This window comes from Gracilinanus agilis, chromosome 2 (genome assembly GCF_016433145.1).
Source record: "Gracilinanus agilis isolate LMUSP501 chromosome 2, AgileGrace, whole genome shotgun sequence".
Taxonomy (NCBI): domain Eukaryota; kingdom Metazoa; phylum Chordata; class Mammalia; order Didelphimorphia; family Didelphidae; genus Gracilinanus; species Gracilinanus agilis.
Window position 1 is genome coordinate 277,268,315 of NC_058131.1, and position 14,028 is coordinate 277,282,342.

The 14,028-nt window shown below is 40.3% G+C and overlaps 1 protein-coding gene across 2 annotated transcripts in view; it reads left to right on the plus strand.

Annotated features, from left to right (window-relative positions):
* The window catches only part of VAV2 (vav guanine nucleotide exchange factor 2), a 486,321-nt gene that overhangs the window by 449,082 nt on the left and 23,211 nt on the right, over window positions 1-14,028 (plus strand). The window contains exons 13-19 of one of the 2 annotated variants that reach the window (XM_044663948.1): window positions 3,014-3,100; window positions 3,907-3,992; window positions 7,789-7,921; window positions 8,541-8,555; window positions 9,849-9,958; window positions 11,168-11,269; window positions 12,442-12,534. In XM_044663948.1, coding sequence (XP_044519883.1) covers window positions 3,014-3,100; window positions 3,907-3,992; window positions 7,789-7,921; window positions 8,541-8,555; window positions 9,849-9,958; window positions 11,168-11,269; window positions 12,442-12,534 — 626 coding nt within the window. The remainder of the gene's footprint in view (window positions 1-3,013; window positions 3,101-3,906; window positions 3,993-7,788; window positions 7,922-8,540; window positions 8,556-9,848; window positions 9,959-11,167; window positions 11,270-12,441; window positions 12,535-14,028) is intronic. The other variant, XM_044663949.1, reaches the window with a different exon arrangement.

The window sequence follows — 14,028 nt, forward strand, 5'->3', positions numbered from 1 at the left end:
ACACTCTCTCCACCATACTACCTAGCTGCTCCTCAACAAGTATCTCTAAAGAGTTTACTACTCGATAGCATCTGTGCCAAGTATTACATCCACAAAGAAAGGTAAAATCTGGCCCCCACCCTCAGAGGGTTCACTAATTGGGTGAGGGATAGGGAGAGTTTAGAGGGGACTAGAAACAACATGCAAAAACTTGTATTTGCACTTTTTTCCTCTATGAGACTATGAGATTCATGAAGACAGACTATGTCTTATTTATTTTGTATCTCACTTTTGTGCCTAGTACAGTGCTTTCTGACCTCTACTTCCATATCTTCTTCTCTTGAATCACTAGGTTCAAGGCCCTCCATCACCTCGTAAACATCTAGTTTCGAGAGTCCTTTTCATTGCTAAATCTCATCCTATCAATAGGACTTCTTCTCTGCTTTTAAAATGAAAATCGGGAGAAAATAGAACCTATTGGATCATAGATGTAGAATAAAAGGCCATATCGTCCAACCTCTTCATTCTGAAAATGAGCCAAAAGGCCCAGAGAGGTTAAGTAACTTGCCCAAACTAACATAGGCAGTAAGCAGTAGAGCTGGGATTTGAACACAGGCCCTATGATTCCAAGTTTACTTGGCCAAAATTCAGAACCGGATGATGGAATTTTTCTTCTGTGCAGCTTAACAAAGCCCATATCTTGTCAACTCTTTTGGCACGTTAGAAGTTCCTGCTCAGAAACCTGAAAAGGCAAGATAGACCCAGACCCCTGGTGCAGTAAGTGATGGGGATTAGCGGGATCCCACCCCAGGATAGTCAGTTGGCTATTTTTCCATTTGGTTCATTTTCTGGGAGTTCTGGGATGAGCGGTGTTGCCTTATGGATTTTACACTCAGCCACTTGCTGGCTTCTCCAGAGAATGAAATTAGATGGAATTGGTTGTATGCCCAGCTTGCCTGTAGCTGAATGAAAATCCTATGGGTCCACTGCAAACTTTCCAGGAAAGAACAGAGTGTAAACTCTTGGTTGGACAGAGTGTCCTCTAGTGTCAACCAGGAGACATGCATCTGTACAGTGCCTCCAGATTCAACCAAAGCTTGTTCAGTTGGTACTTGTCACCGAGAATACACACAGAGAAGAAAGCACAGACTCTACCTGCAAAGAGATCACAATCTATTAATTACTGTTTTAATTTTATTTCTTTAAACCTTCACCTTCTGTCTTGGAATTAATACTATGTATTGGTTCCAAGGCGGAAGAGTGGTAAGGGCTAGGCAGTGGGGGTTAAGGGACTTGCCCAGGATCATACAACTAGAAAGTGTCTGAGGCTAGATTTGAACCCAGGACCTCCAATCTCCAGGCCTGGTGTTCTTTCCACTGAGCCACATAGCTGCCTATTCATCACTCTTGATAAGTCTAGTTTATTATGGAATTAAATTCAATGCAGGAATATGCCCTAGAGAGGCTTGAGCAAATTAAAATTAAGCCCCTTAAGGCTCATTATCTTGCCCAAGGTCAGAGATGGTTATTCAAAAATGTTTTTCTAGATACTTTTGGATTTAACATTTGCCTCCCTCCACCTCCCACATGCACAAATATGCTTTGAAGAAATCTAATCAATATCAATGCTAATTTTATAGTGTTGTATTAAGCAACAGTCCCCCTGCCCCTAGTTTTGCCTTGCACATGCATGGTAAGTAGTTAATAAATTTTGGTTGAGTTGAATCGACTTTTTTTTAAGCCCTTACCTTCCATCTTAGAATCAATACTGTGTATTGGTTCTAAGAGAGAAGAGTGGTAATGGCTAGGCAATGGGGATCAAGTGACTTGCTCAGGGTCACACAGCTGGTAAGTGTCTGAGGCCATATTTGAACCCAGGACCTCCCATCTCTAGGCCTGGCTTTCTATCCCCTGAGCTACCCAGCTGCCCCCTTGAATTGACTTTTTAAAGTTTTATGAGAGTTGTTACAGTGGGAGGAGCCTTGGATCCAGTGAGGGGACCTTGTATTTTAGTTCCAACTTAGGTAGTAATAAGAAGCCTCAACAGTTCAGGGGAACAAGTACTAGATTTAGAGGCAAAAGATAGGGGTTCAAATCTTGACTCTGTCCATTGCTACCTGTGTAACTGTGGGCAAGTCAGTTTTTAACCTCTTGGAGTTAAGAAGACCTAGGTTCAAATTTTGCCTCATATACTTACTGAATATGTGACCCTGGTCAAGTCATTTAACCTCTCATGGCCTCAGTTCCCTCATTTGTAAAATGGGGATGATAATAATATCATCTACCCCACAGGATTATTATGAAGACCAAATAAACTAACATACCATACATACAAATATATAAATGGCAGTGCTTATTATTCTTTCCAAGCAACTCTATAGGATTATAACCTGTAGGGGAAAAGTGCCATTTTCTATTTTTAAAGGGAGTTCTTCCACTATTTGTAAAAGGAGGTCCCTCTACTTCTAAAATCACAAGTCTGGGGATGATGATGATGATGATGATGATGATGATGATGATGATGATGATGATGATGATGATGATGATGATGATGATAAAATAAAAAGGTTGGACTAAGTCAAAGATGTCAAACTCACAGCTTGCTAGTCAGAGTAAGAAATAATTGGAAATGTTTAACAAAATAAATTAAAAATACAGTACAACATAGATAATGTTAATTTTCTAAGCTAATATGTAGCCCCAAAGGATGAAGGGATTCTTTTCTATTTGAGTTGGACACTGACCTAACTGACCTTAGTGGTCCCATCTTCCTTTGAATCTATGATTCTTTGAACCAGCAAAAATGTGACTTTATCACTCTGCTTTAATTTCTTTCTTAATAATTTTGGGGTAATGATCCTTCTTTTACCTGTCTCACAGGTTTGCTGTGGGTAAGGATTAGACACAGTGCATATGAACATATTTTACAAAGCTGAAGACACCATTCTTATGACAGATTGTCAGAGGTTTTCCTTTTTTTTCCCCCAACATACACAGAGCATACCAGCTAATACAACTATTTTCCATTTTGAAGGACTTGGCAATGTATATAAATGAAGTCAAACGGGACAAAGAAACCTTAAAGAAAATCAGTGAATTTCAGAGTTCTATAGAAAACTTGGTAAGTCTGAATAGCTTTTAAACCATCCACAAACCTTTCTTGGAACCAAAGCCCAGTGATAGTTATGGCTTCAGTGACAATGTAAATGGTGACTTGAGATTACAAAAGAAGCCTTTTGCCCTGACTGTTTTTATTTTGGACTAAAGGAGAAGACAGTCTCTGTGGAAGGTTGAATGTTAGCCTACCTCCCCACCTCTTCCCCATCCCAAATCCATCTGACGCACACTATCTGTTTTTTATTTGATTTTGTTTTGCTGCGTTGGAAACTGGGCGATTTTATACTGCGTATGCATCCAGTGCTCCACACAGCAGTGAGCTGTCAAATGCTATACACAGCTGTTTGTTGTTCTGCTCAATACTGACAAGTGCCTTTAGAAAAAACATGTTGGTAGAAGACTCAGAGGTGGGAATATTTCACATTATTTGGGCACACTCCTTCACTGAAGGCTGATGGGTAATCTGGCCTGTTGCTGTATCCTGGGGAGGGGTATAAGCTCCAAGGATTATTAAACCCCTGTCCATAGCTTTGCCCAAGAATTCTCCAGGTTTGAATGAGTTTTTAGAATCATATGAAGCTACATGAGATAGAAGTCACATTCTCAAAGGAGAAGAGAAAGAATCTACCTTCTTTGGCTCAAATATTCCTTTCTGTGAATCTCTCTTATAGCTATTTCCTCCCTGAAACCTTTTCTACCTGGGAAATTTTCAATTATTTATCTTTTCTGAGTGTTTCCACAGGGAAACCTAGGGAGTGTATACCACTCTGCGGCTTCATGTTGTTTATGTTATTTTTCTTTCTTTCCTAGCAAGTTAAACTGGAAGAATTTGGGAGGCCAAAGATTGATGGGGAATTAAAAGTCCGATCCATTGTAAATCATACCAAACAAGATAGGTGAGTTTGGCACTGGGACATGGGGCAGGCATGAAGGGCAGGAGTGGGAGGGACTGGATAGGATCCCTTAAAAGCTGGGCACTGAAAGGTATCTATCTTTGTTAGATTGTAATCTTCATCAAAAGCTTACATGTCTTTTTTTTTTAATATCCCCTTATCTTTTGACGTAGAATTGATACTAAGTATTACTTCCAAGGCAGAAGAGTTCTAAGGGCTAGGTAACTGGGGCTAAGTGACTTTCCCAGAGTCACATAGCTAGGAAGTTTTTGAGGCCATATTTGAACTTAGGATCTCCCATATCCTGGCTGGCTCTCTTTTCATTGAGCCACCTAGCTGCCCCAATGTGTCTTAATTTATGCCTCTGTCTCCTCTAGTCCCAAACACAGTGATTTGTACACTGGCAGCTAATTAATGGTTGTCAAATAGATAATTCTCTCTCTCTCTCTCTCTCTCTCTCTCTCTCTCTCTCTCTCTCTCTCTCTCTCTGTCTCTCTCTCTCTCTCTCTCATTGTGAAGTAGATAGTATAAATGTTGCCTTCCATTTTACAGATATCAAAACTGAGTCTGAGAAATATAAATGATTTTCCAAGGATCTACTCAGCTTTCCAGTTTTTTGTAGTGTTTAAGGAAAAGGGGTGGAAACTCCCTAATCCAACAAAGAGCTATTATTGATCATTTTTAGTCAGTCAGCCAATCAGGCATCACCTATTATCTGCATAACTACAATCTTTTGCAGAAGAAAGTAAGATGAATAAGACATACAGTTACTGCATTCACAAAGGAACTTAGTCTGGTCTGGAGACAGTAGTAACAATAGATAAGACATATAGCACTTTTAGGCTGGAAAACTCCTTAAGTGTTGTTTCTGTCTTCCCCAGATTAATTTTTTTTTCATTTTTTCTCTCCCTCCTAGTGTGGGGGTAAGGGGAAGAAAAGAAAAAGGAAAAGAAAAATCCTTGTAATAAATAATCAGTCAAGTGAAACTAATTTCCACATTGGCCAAGTATAAAAATTTATGTTTCATTTTATATCTTGCATCCATCTCTTGATCTTTTAGTCAAGAGGTGACCTTGAACAAGTCACTTAACCCCAATAGTGTAGCTCTTCTACCTTGGAACTGATACATTAGCATCAATTCTAAGATGGAAGGTAAGATTTTTTTTTAAAAAAAGAGAGGTGGATAGCATGCTTCATCACTGGTCCTCAGGAGTCAGTCATTACATTAATCTTAAATTCTTAAATCCTTCAAGGATTTAATACTTTACAGTGTTGTAATTCTTTTTAAAATATTACCATTATTTTTTCAAATTCTCACATTGGTCAAATACCCCCCAAAAAGGTCTCAATCTATAACCTAAGTTCATTATCTCTGTCAGAGGCTGGGCAGAATGTTTCATTGTGAAGCTCCCAGAATTGTGGTTGATCATTATGATCAGAATTTTTGTCTTTCAAGTTGTTTATCTTTACAATATTATTGTTATTGCATAAATTATTTTCCTGGTTCTGCTTACTTCACTCCATATCCGTTAATACAAGACTTTCTAGGTTTCTCTGAATCTATTCTTACATCATTTCTTTAGCATAACAATATTTCATTACATTCACAGCCCATTATTTGTTCATTCCCCAATTGATGGGTGTCTTAATTCTTAATCACTAGAGGGGAAAAAAAAAAACTTCTGTGAACATTCTGACACACTTTTTTCTTTTCTTCAGATAGATTCTGGCCTCTTTTTTCATATTTATTTTCATATTTTTATATTTATTTTGAGTGACACCATGACTATGTTCCAACCAAATTGACTTATTTGCTCTTCTCTGAGCTTGGTATTCCCTCTCATAGACTGCATATCAGCTATCTTCCATGCCTAACAGGCATTTCTTTCTCATTTCTGCCTCTTAGAATCTTTCTTGTTGCTGTTATTCAGTCATTCAGCCATGTCCAACTCTTCATGACCCCATAGACCATAGCCTAGTAGGCCCTTCTATTCTTCACTATCTCCTAAAGTCTGTCTAAACTCATAAACTCATTGCTTTCACAATATTATCTCTCCATCTCAACCTCTGCCGTTCCCTTCTTCTTTTGCTTTCAATCTTTCCCGACATCAGAATCTTTTCCAGTGAGTCCTGTATTCTCATTATGTGGTCAGAGTATTTCAGCTTCAGCTTCAGCTTTTGACCTTTTCAGTGAATGGTTTGAATTAATTTATTTAAGTATTGACTGATTTCATCTCCTTGCTATCCAAGGGACTCACAAAAGTCTTCTCTAGCACCACTATTTGAAGGCATCCATTCTGCAATGCTCAGCTTTTCTTATAGTCCAACTCTTACAAGCCATATATGGAAAAACCATAGCTTTGATTATACAGACCTTTGTCAGCAAGATGATGTCTCTGCTTTTTAGTATGCTGTCCAAATTTGCCATAGTTTTCCTTCCACGAAGTGTCTTAGTTTCATAGCTGTAGTGGCTATCTGCAGTGATCATTGAGCCCAATAATATAAAATCCTACTCCTTGCTTCCATTTATTCTCCCTCTTTTTGCCTTAGCTTTCTTCAAGGTTGAAAAGTCTACGGGAAGCCTTGCCAGACTACTTCTCTGCCCGCCCTGGTTGTTAGATCTCTCTTCATCCTCAAACCACCTTGTATTCACTTCTCAGTTTAAGCATTGCATTCCCCGGTAGTATGTAAGCTTTCAGAGCATAAGGACTCTTTTTTATCATCTTTGTGACCTTAACATAGAGCCTTGTACACCACCTTTCACCTAGTCTATGACCTCCTCTTTGGATTTCCTCCCTCCTTCCCCTCTCCAGTCCATCCCCACACAGCTGCTAAAGTAATTTTCCTTAATTACAGGTCGGATCATATCATTTCCAACTCGGTAAACTCCAGAGCCTCCCAAATATAAACTCATCTGTTCGGCCTTTAAAGTCCTTTATAAATTGGCCCCAACCTACCTTTTTGGCTTTATTATAAATTAGTCCCCATCCTGTACTCTATGGTTCAGGCAAATTGGTCTCTTTGCTGTTTCTCACACATGATCTTTCATTTCTCATCCCTAAGGCTTGGAATGCACCCCTCATCATCGCTACCTCTTAGGGTTTCTAATTTCCTTCAGATCTTGATTCATGTCACTTTCTGTATGAAGACTTTAGAAAAAATGATCCTTACCTTCTGTGTTAGAATCAATACTGTGCATTGGTTCTAAGGCAGAAGAGTGGTAAGGGTAGGAAGCCAAGTGATTGCCCAGGGTCACACAGCTAGGAAATTTCTGAGGTCAGATTTGAACCCAGGATCTCCCATTTCTACGTCTGGCTCTCAATCCACTGAACTATCCAACTACCCCTAGGAAAGCTTTCTTAAAAGAAAAATCTGACCTTCTGTTTCAATCTATACTAAATATCACTTCCAAGGCTAGATATTTGTGGCTACACAGCTAGGAAGTGTCTGAGGCCACATTTGAACCCAGGATCTCCTGCTTCTAGGTGTGATTCACAACCCACTGAGCCACTACTAATACCTTCTCCATCCTGTCATGATCACCTTATATTTATTTTGTCTATATTTGTCTTTATACCTATACAGGTACATGTCATCTCCTCTAAGGAAGTGTAAGCTCCTTGGGGACAGGAGCTATTTCACAGTGGTCTTTGTATTTTCAGTGCCTGGCCTGGAGTAGATACTTAATAATTAAATAATGTTTGCTTGATCGATACTAAGCATTTACTGTGATGAACTGAATTGAATCTTTGTAATGGAAACCTCACTGATTTTCCACTTTCAAATCTCATTGAGGCAGGTATTTATTTTTGTTTGATAAAGTGGTGATTGTCTGTAAGAGGAAAGGCTACAATTACGAGCTGAAGGAGATCATCGAGTTACTCTTTCATAAGATGACAGATGACCCAATGAACAATAAGGACATCAAGAAGGTAGGCAGGTGCCCTTTCTTCACTTGGGGATCCCTTACTTAGCCTTTTGACTCCCCCCACCCCAAAGCCGTTCAGCAACTAGTACTTGTATCAGTTCTAAGACAGAAAGCAAGGGTTTTAAAAACACACACGAAAAAATACTTTCCTCACAGGGAGAAACCCATTTTAAAAACACACACGAAAAAATACTTTCCTCTTAGGGAGAAACCCATTTTATCATTATCCCTTCTTTAAAGATGAGGAAATAGGCTCAAAGAATTTATCCAACTAATAAGGGCTAAAGCTGGAATTCGAACTCAGGTCTCTCAAGATTTTAGGTCCGGAGATCTTTCTGTTTTACCCTACTGCCTTTAATTTAATTGCAAGAGCATGTACGAAATTGATTTTAAATTTTAGAGTTGGAAAGAACCTTTGTATAAGGTTCCTTATCTTGTCTTTGCCACATAAAGCCCTGACTCTGGCTTCTCTCACATCCTCCATCTGTATATCTACAGAGCCCACCAGCCCTTAGACACAAGAATGTGTAAGAAACTGGGCTTTGCAAAAAATATGGGCAATCTGGGCTTTATCTCATAATAACCTTCTTCCTCCTACTTTTCCTTTTCTTAATGCTTTCTAGTCACATGGGAAAATGGTAAGCGACCAATCCTGTACCCCTTCCTATTAACTTTGACTGTATTAGGGACCTTGGTTAGTGTTCTCCTTTGATTGTTTGTATGATCCCAGAGTATGACAATCATGACTTATCTATTAGTGGAGGGGGTGGGGGGNGGATATTCTTCTAATCATTTATTCTCCATTTGCATTTTAAAGTTTACTTTGTCCCACTTATATGATAGTTATAAAAATTAATTTCCCTCCTTCCTATTATTTTGTATCTTTTCTCTCTTTTGGCCTTTGCCCCAATCTAAAAAAAAGAAGATAGTTAAAGAGGAATTTACTTATAGTAACCTACTGTTGAAACAATCTGTTCTGATCTGTTTTCCTTCTTTTCTCTTTGCCCTGCCATAATCATAGGTCTTTATTTTTCCTCCCTTCTTTTCTCTCTTTTAACTCTTCTCTATCTCTCTTCCTCCCTCTATTCCTCCCTCCCTCTCTTCTGCCTATCTTGCTGCCTTCTTGCTTCCCTGACTTCTTTATTTCATCTTCTTTGATATTCCCTCATCTTTCATCTCCCTGTATCATCTTGGTATTTTCCTGTTGAGAATAATTTATTTCTACACCATACTTTTTATGATTGAGGGATTATGTGTGTGTGTGTGTGTGTGTGTGTGTGTGTGTGTGTGTGTATGTGTGTGCGCTAATTTGGTGGAATCTCCCAGTTGAGTTGTGCTTGAAAAATCCTCTTTTCCACAGGAGTTCTGGAAGAAAGTAGGGGTTCAGGCATTTCCTGGCTGAGCCTGAGTTTTGGGGGAGTGCAGTATATATAAATAGGGGCAGGGCAGTATTTTAAAGCTGTCTCCCTCTCCCCCCCCCCCACCTGGAATGTGGTAGTCCTGACATCATGTGGTCTTTCTTATGACTTTTTTTTGCCTCAGAGAATAGTACTATTTGGGGTTTTACATCTAGGAAGTGAAAGTAGGGGGGATGAAAAAGAATCTAGTGCGTTTTTCCTTTGATAACAGATTGTTCCTGAAAGTTCACCTCCTTGAGGGTGGGGGATAGGAGAGGGAGGGATGCCTCTTCTTGGTCCTAAAACCAATCATGTATCTGCTAAGGAGTATTTTGAGTTGGCACCTCTGCTGGAACCACCAAGCAGAGTCCTTCAAGGAGGGCGGGGATGGAGAGGCAGCCAGAGGTAGGGCAGAGACGACCAGGGCTGTCTCAGTTGTGTTAGTCTACAGACAGGAACATAAACTTAAAAAGAAAAAAAAAACCTACCCCATCCTAACTGAAGAAAGAAACTATTTCTTGTTTTCTATTGCAGTGGTCTTATGGGTTCTACTTAATTCACCTTCAAGGAAAACAAGGCTTCCAGTTTTTCTGCAAGACTGAAGACATGAAAAGAAAATGGATGGAGCAGTTTGAAATGGCAATGTGAGCACTGTGAAGGCCAGCTGTCCCCCAGTGGGGGCTCCCCTCAGTATCCTTGTTAGAATGTCCCAGCGCAGAATGCACAGGAACCTCCCATCACAACATGATGAGTGGCATCTGAGGCTGGGAGGGTTTGGGGCAGAGGAGAGTAGGAGGAGCCAGCGTCCTGAAGGTAGCGTTATATTATTTTGAAGGGGCCATTTCCTGATGAAACCATCTCTGAGAAATCAGACACTTCTAAAAACAACTCCATATGGAATGAGACTTTTTCCTAGTATCTCGACCACAATTTTAGGGGTGGATTTCAAACAAAGATGTTTATTTTCACAGCCGTTATTGTCTAACCAAAATCTCCTTTTCTGTAACTTCAGTGAGTCTTTGCCTATTCAATGAACAAGGGGTAGGGAGTGCTGTCACGGGTAGTGAATTCTAAAGCTTTTAGTTTCTTAGAACTAGAAAGGGCTCTTAAAGCACATCTAACCTACCTTTCATCTTGCAAATGGAGAAACTAAGGCCTAGAGGGGGAAGTAATTGGTCCAATGTCACACATAAAGTTAGTGATAGGCCTGGGATAAGAACCCAAGTTACCTGACAATCAGCCTTAAGCTCCTTCCACTGCATAGAAACAGGTCTTGACCCCTTTGGAGGCCTTGGGGTGCTAGGGGGGAGATGTGTGAGGTTGGGAGTCAGAGGAGCAATTGGATTGGAATCTGAGCTCTCCTTTTTTCTACCTGGGTGACCTTAGACAAGCCATGTAACCCTTCAGAGTGTCAGAATTTCTATCTATTAAAAAAAAAATAAGAAAGGATGGGATTGGATGATCTTTGAGAATTTTTTTTCCATCTCCAAGTCTATGGTTGATTCATTCCCTGGGTCTTTTAAACATCTAGAGCAGGTGTCGGCAATGTATGGCTCTCGAACCATATCTGGCTCTTTTGAGGGCCAAATATGGCTCTTTCTGCAGGAACCATAAAGTCAATTTTTTTTCAGGTGCTGTTGCAGGAGCGCACACTGTGAGCACTGTATGGCTCTCATGAAATTACATTTTAAAAACTGTGGCGTTTATGGCTCTCACGGCCAAAAAGGTTGCCGACCCCTGCTCTAGAGGCTCAGATAATCCTAAAAGGCCAGGAATGGTTTCAAGCTTGGGGCAGTGGGGGGTTGAGGGAGGTGTTGCTCAATGTGACCTCTCTTCTGTCCCCTTTCTGTTAGGTCAAACATTAAACCAGAGAAAGCCAATGCAAATCATCACAATTTCCAGATGTATACATTCGACAAGACAACCAACTGCAAAGCATGCAAAATGTTCTTAAGGTGACATTTTCCCTCCCTCCCCCCCCCATCTGCCACATCAGCCCAACATCTGTGAAAAGCAATAAAGAGACACAGTGCCTCCCTATTTCTCTAGGCTTTTTGCTCTGGACCATCAGAGAGGGGCATATAACTTACCAAGCTGACTGGGGAGGGAGTGAAAACTTAGATTTAGAGACAGAAGGGATCTTAATGTTCATTTATCTAACTCCTTCACTTTACAAATAAAGAAATTGATGCCCAGAGAGCTTAGAGACTTGCCTAAGGATATAAGTAGCAGAGTTAAGATTTGAACTCCTGTCCTCTGAATTTAAATCTAGTGCCCCTTCCACTGTGCTATACCTTAGCTACACCATCCAAATTTCCCAGTGGAAGACTTTGCAGAGTGGATTGGTGCCTTACTAAAAGTAGTCACCTTTAAGCAAAATTGTCCCTTGCTTATTTTCTGTTGGCCTTATAAAAAAGGGGGGGGGGCGATTTTTTTTTTTAAAAGAAACATTCCTTCATGGCAATGGTGCCAAGTTTTAAATTCTCCACCCTGAGGGTGTGTCCTTGAACTAAAACACTGTCTGGACTACCCAAGGGTTAGTTTAAAAATAAATGCATCCATTCATTCAGGAGATATTTATTGAGAATCCACTGTGTGCTCATAACTCTGCCAGCCCTGACCTCAACGATCCTGAACTGAGCTCTGATGGAAGGGTAGAATTTAGACAGGCAGAGAGGAGGAAGGAAGAAGGCTGTATTCCCAATAAAGACACAGCCAGGAGCCAGGATACAAGGGTAGGAATGGAAATGGCATGTGGGAGTGGGTGGATGGAGTTAGGACCAGTGAGTAGATCTGCTTGGCTGGAGTAGAAGAGTTCATAGGATCATAGAGTTAGAGTTAGGAGGGATCTCAGAGGCAAACTTGTTTCATTTCCCTCATTTTACAGATAAGGAAGCTGAGGCTCAGAGAAGCTGACTTGCTCCACTAGTTAGAGAAGCAATGGGAGATAATAAATGAAGAATTAGATTGCAGTCAAATTGTGGAATTTCAGATTGAGGAGTTTGAGTTTGATCCCTGGGGTGAGAGGGGGAATGAATGAACTTCAAAGATTTTTAAGTAAAATTCAGAGAAAAATGCAAAGTCTCATTTTTTTCCTTTCTCTTTTCCTACACATTTGTTTATTCAGGGGGACTTTCTATCAAGGCTATCTTTGCACTAAATGTGGGGTTGGGGCACATAAGGAATGCTTAGAAGTGATTCCACCCTGCAAAATAAGTAAGTAATCTGAGATTTCCCCCCCCTCCATCCTTCCCCATTTCCTTTGTCTAATCCTTCTCCTCTTTTTTCTCTCTCTCTGCCCTCTGTCTCCTTTCTTCCTCCTTCTCCCTCTCCTGTTCCTCTTCTTTCTCTTTTCCCCTCCCTTCTTTTCCAACATGTGTTTTTCAAAAACTTAACAACTTAAAATAATTACAAAACCACTCCATTTCCTTCCTTTTGACTTCTTCTATATGTTTTGCTTTCTGATTTTTTACTACTATGGTTATTATTATTGTTTTTGTAATTTGCATTATTGTGGCCAGTATCTATGTTGTCCAAGATTTGCTTTTAGTCCCCTGTATTACTTTGGACAAATCTTCCCAGATTTATTTATATTTTCCGTATTTGTCTAATGGATCCAGTCTTCAGATTTCCACTTCTGCTGAACTATAGGCTGGAATATAAAAACAAGGCAGTTACTTCAGGCAAATCCTCATCTCAGAAGGCTTTGCAGTCTTACCTACGCACTGAAATTACCCCTCCCACCCCCAGAAACCCTAAGTTTAGTCATTGGCTCATTTCCTGCACCTTCTCTAGGTTGGGAATGAGAGGCAGCAGACTGCATTTAGAAACAGTCTTTATTTCAGGTGTCTTAATATATTGGGGGGGGGGGAGGGTAGGGGGCAACACCCATGTCCCAAAAGCTCTTATGATTGCTGTGTTTGTCCTTGGAAGGAGTGGAGACTGTGAAGGAAGGAAAAGTTTAAGCTTGTTTTGTAGTGTCCCCTGCTGGCCACATTTATTAATAACAGTAATGAGAGCAAAGAGTTGCAACCCAAACCAAATTTCCAGATTCCTCTGGAACTGTAATGTTTTTGTTTTGTTTTGTTTTGTTTTTAAAACCATTACCTTCCATATTGATTCCAAGGGTAAAGAGCAATAAGGAATAGGCAGTGGGGGTTAAGTGATTTGCCCAGGGTAACCTAACTAGCAAGTGTCTGAGACCAGATTTGAACCCAGGATCTCCCATCTCTAGGCCTGGTTCTCTATCCCCTGAGCCACAGAGCTGCCCCATAACATCTTAATGCTTCAAAGATCTGTATTTTTAGCCACCCCTATGCCTCCTTCTACCTATTCAGATTGCAATCATCTATCCCGTTGAGTAGTATTTGTGAGCTGTCGATTGTCAAACAATTCATTTTTCACCCTTCCCCATTTCCAATCTAGTGAGTGTTTATAAAGGGTTAGTTATTTGGCTCAAAGGATCCTAAATAGCCCCTGACCTCAAAGAGCTTATGTGCTATGGATACATCTAACATGTGAACAGCTGTGTGTAAATGTGAGTTGTTCCTCTGAAAATTATCAGCTCATAGGATGCCTTCTATAGGCTGCTCGACCTTTAAAGGAGACTGATTTTCACAGCTGAAGGCAGTGAGAAAGTGTATTCCAAGCTGGGGGACAGCTTGTGCAAAGCCAGTCATTAAGGCTTTGTTAAATGCCTACTAGGTGCTAGATA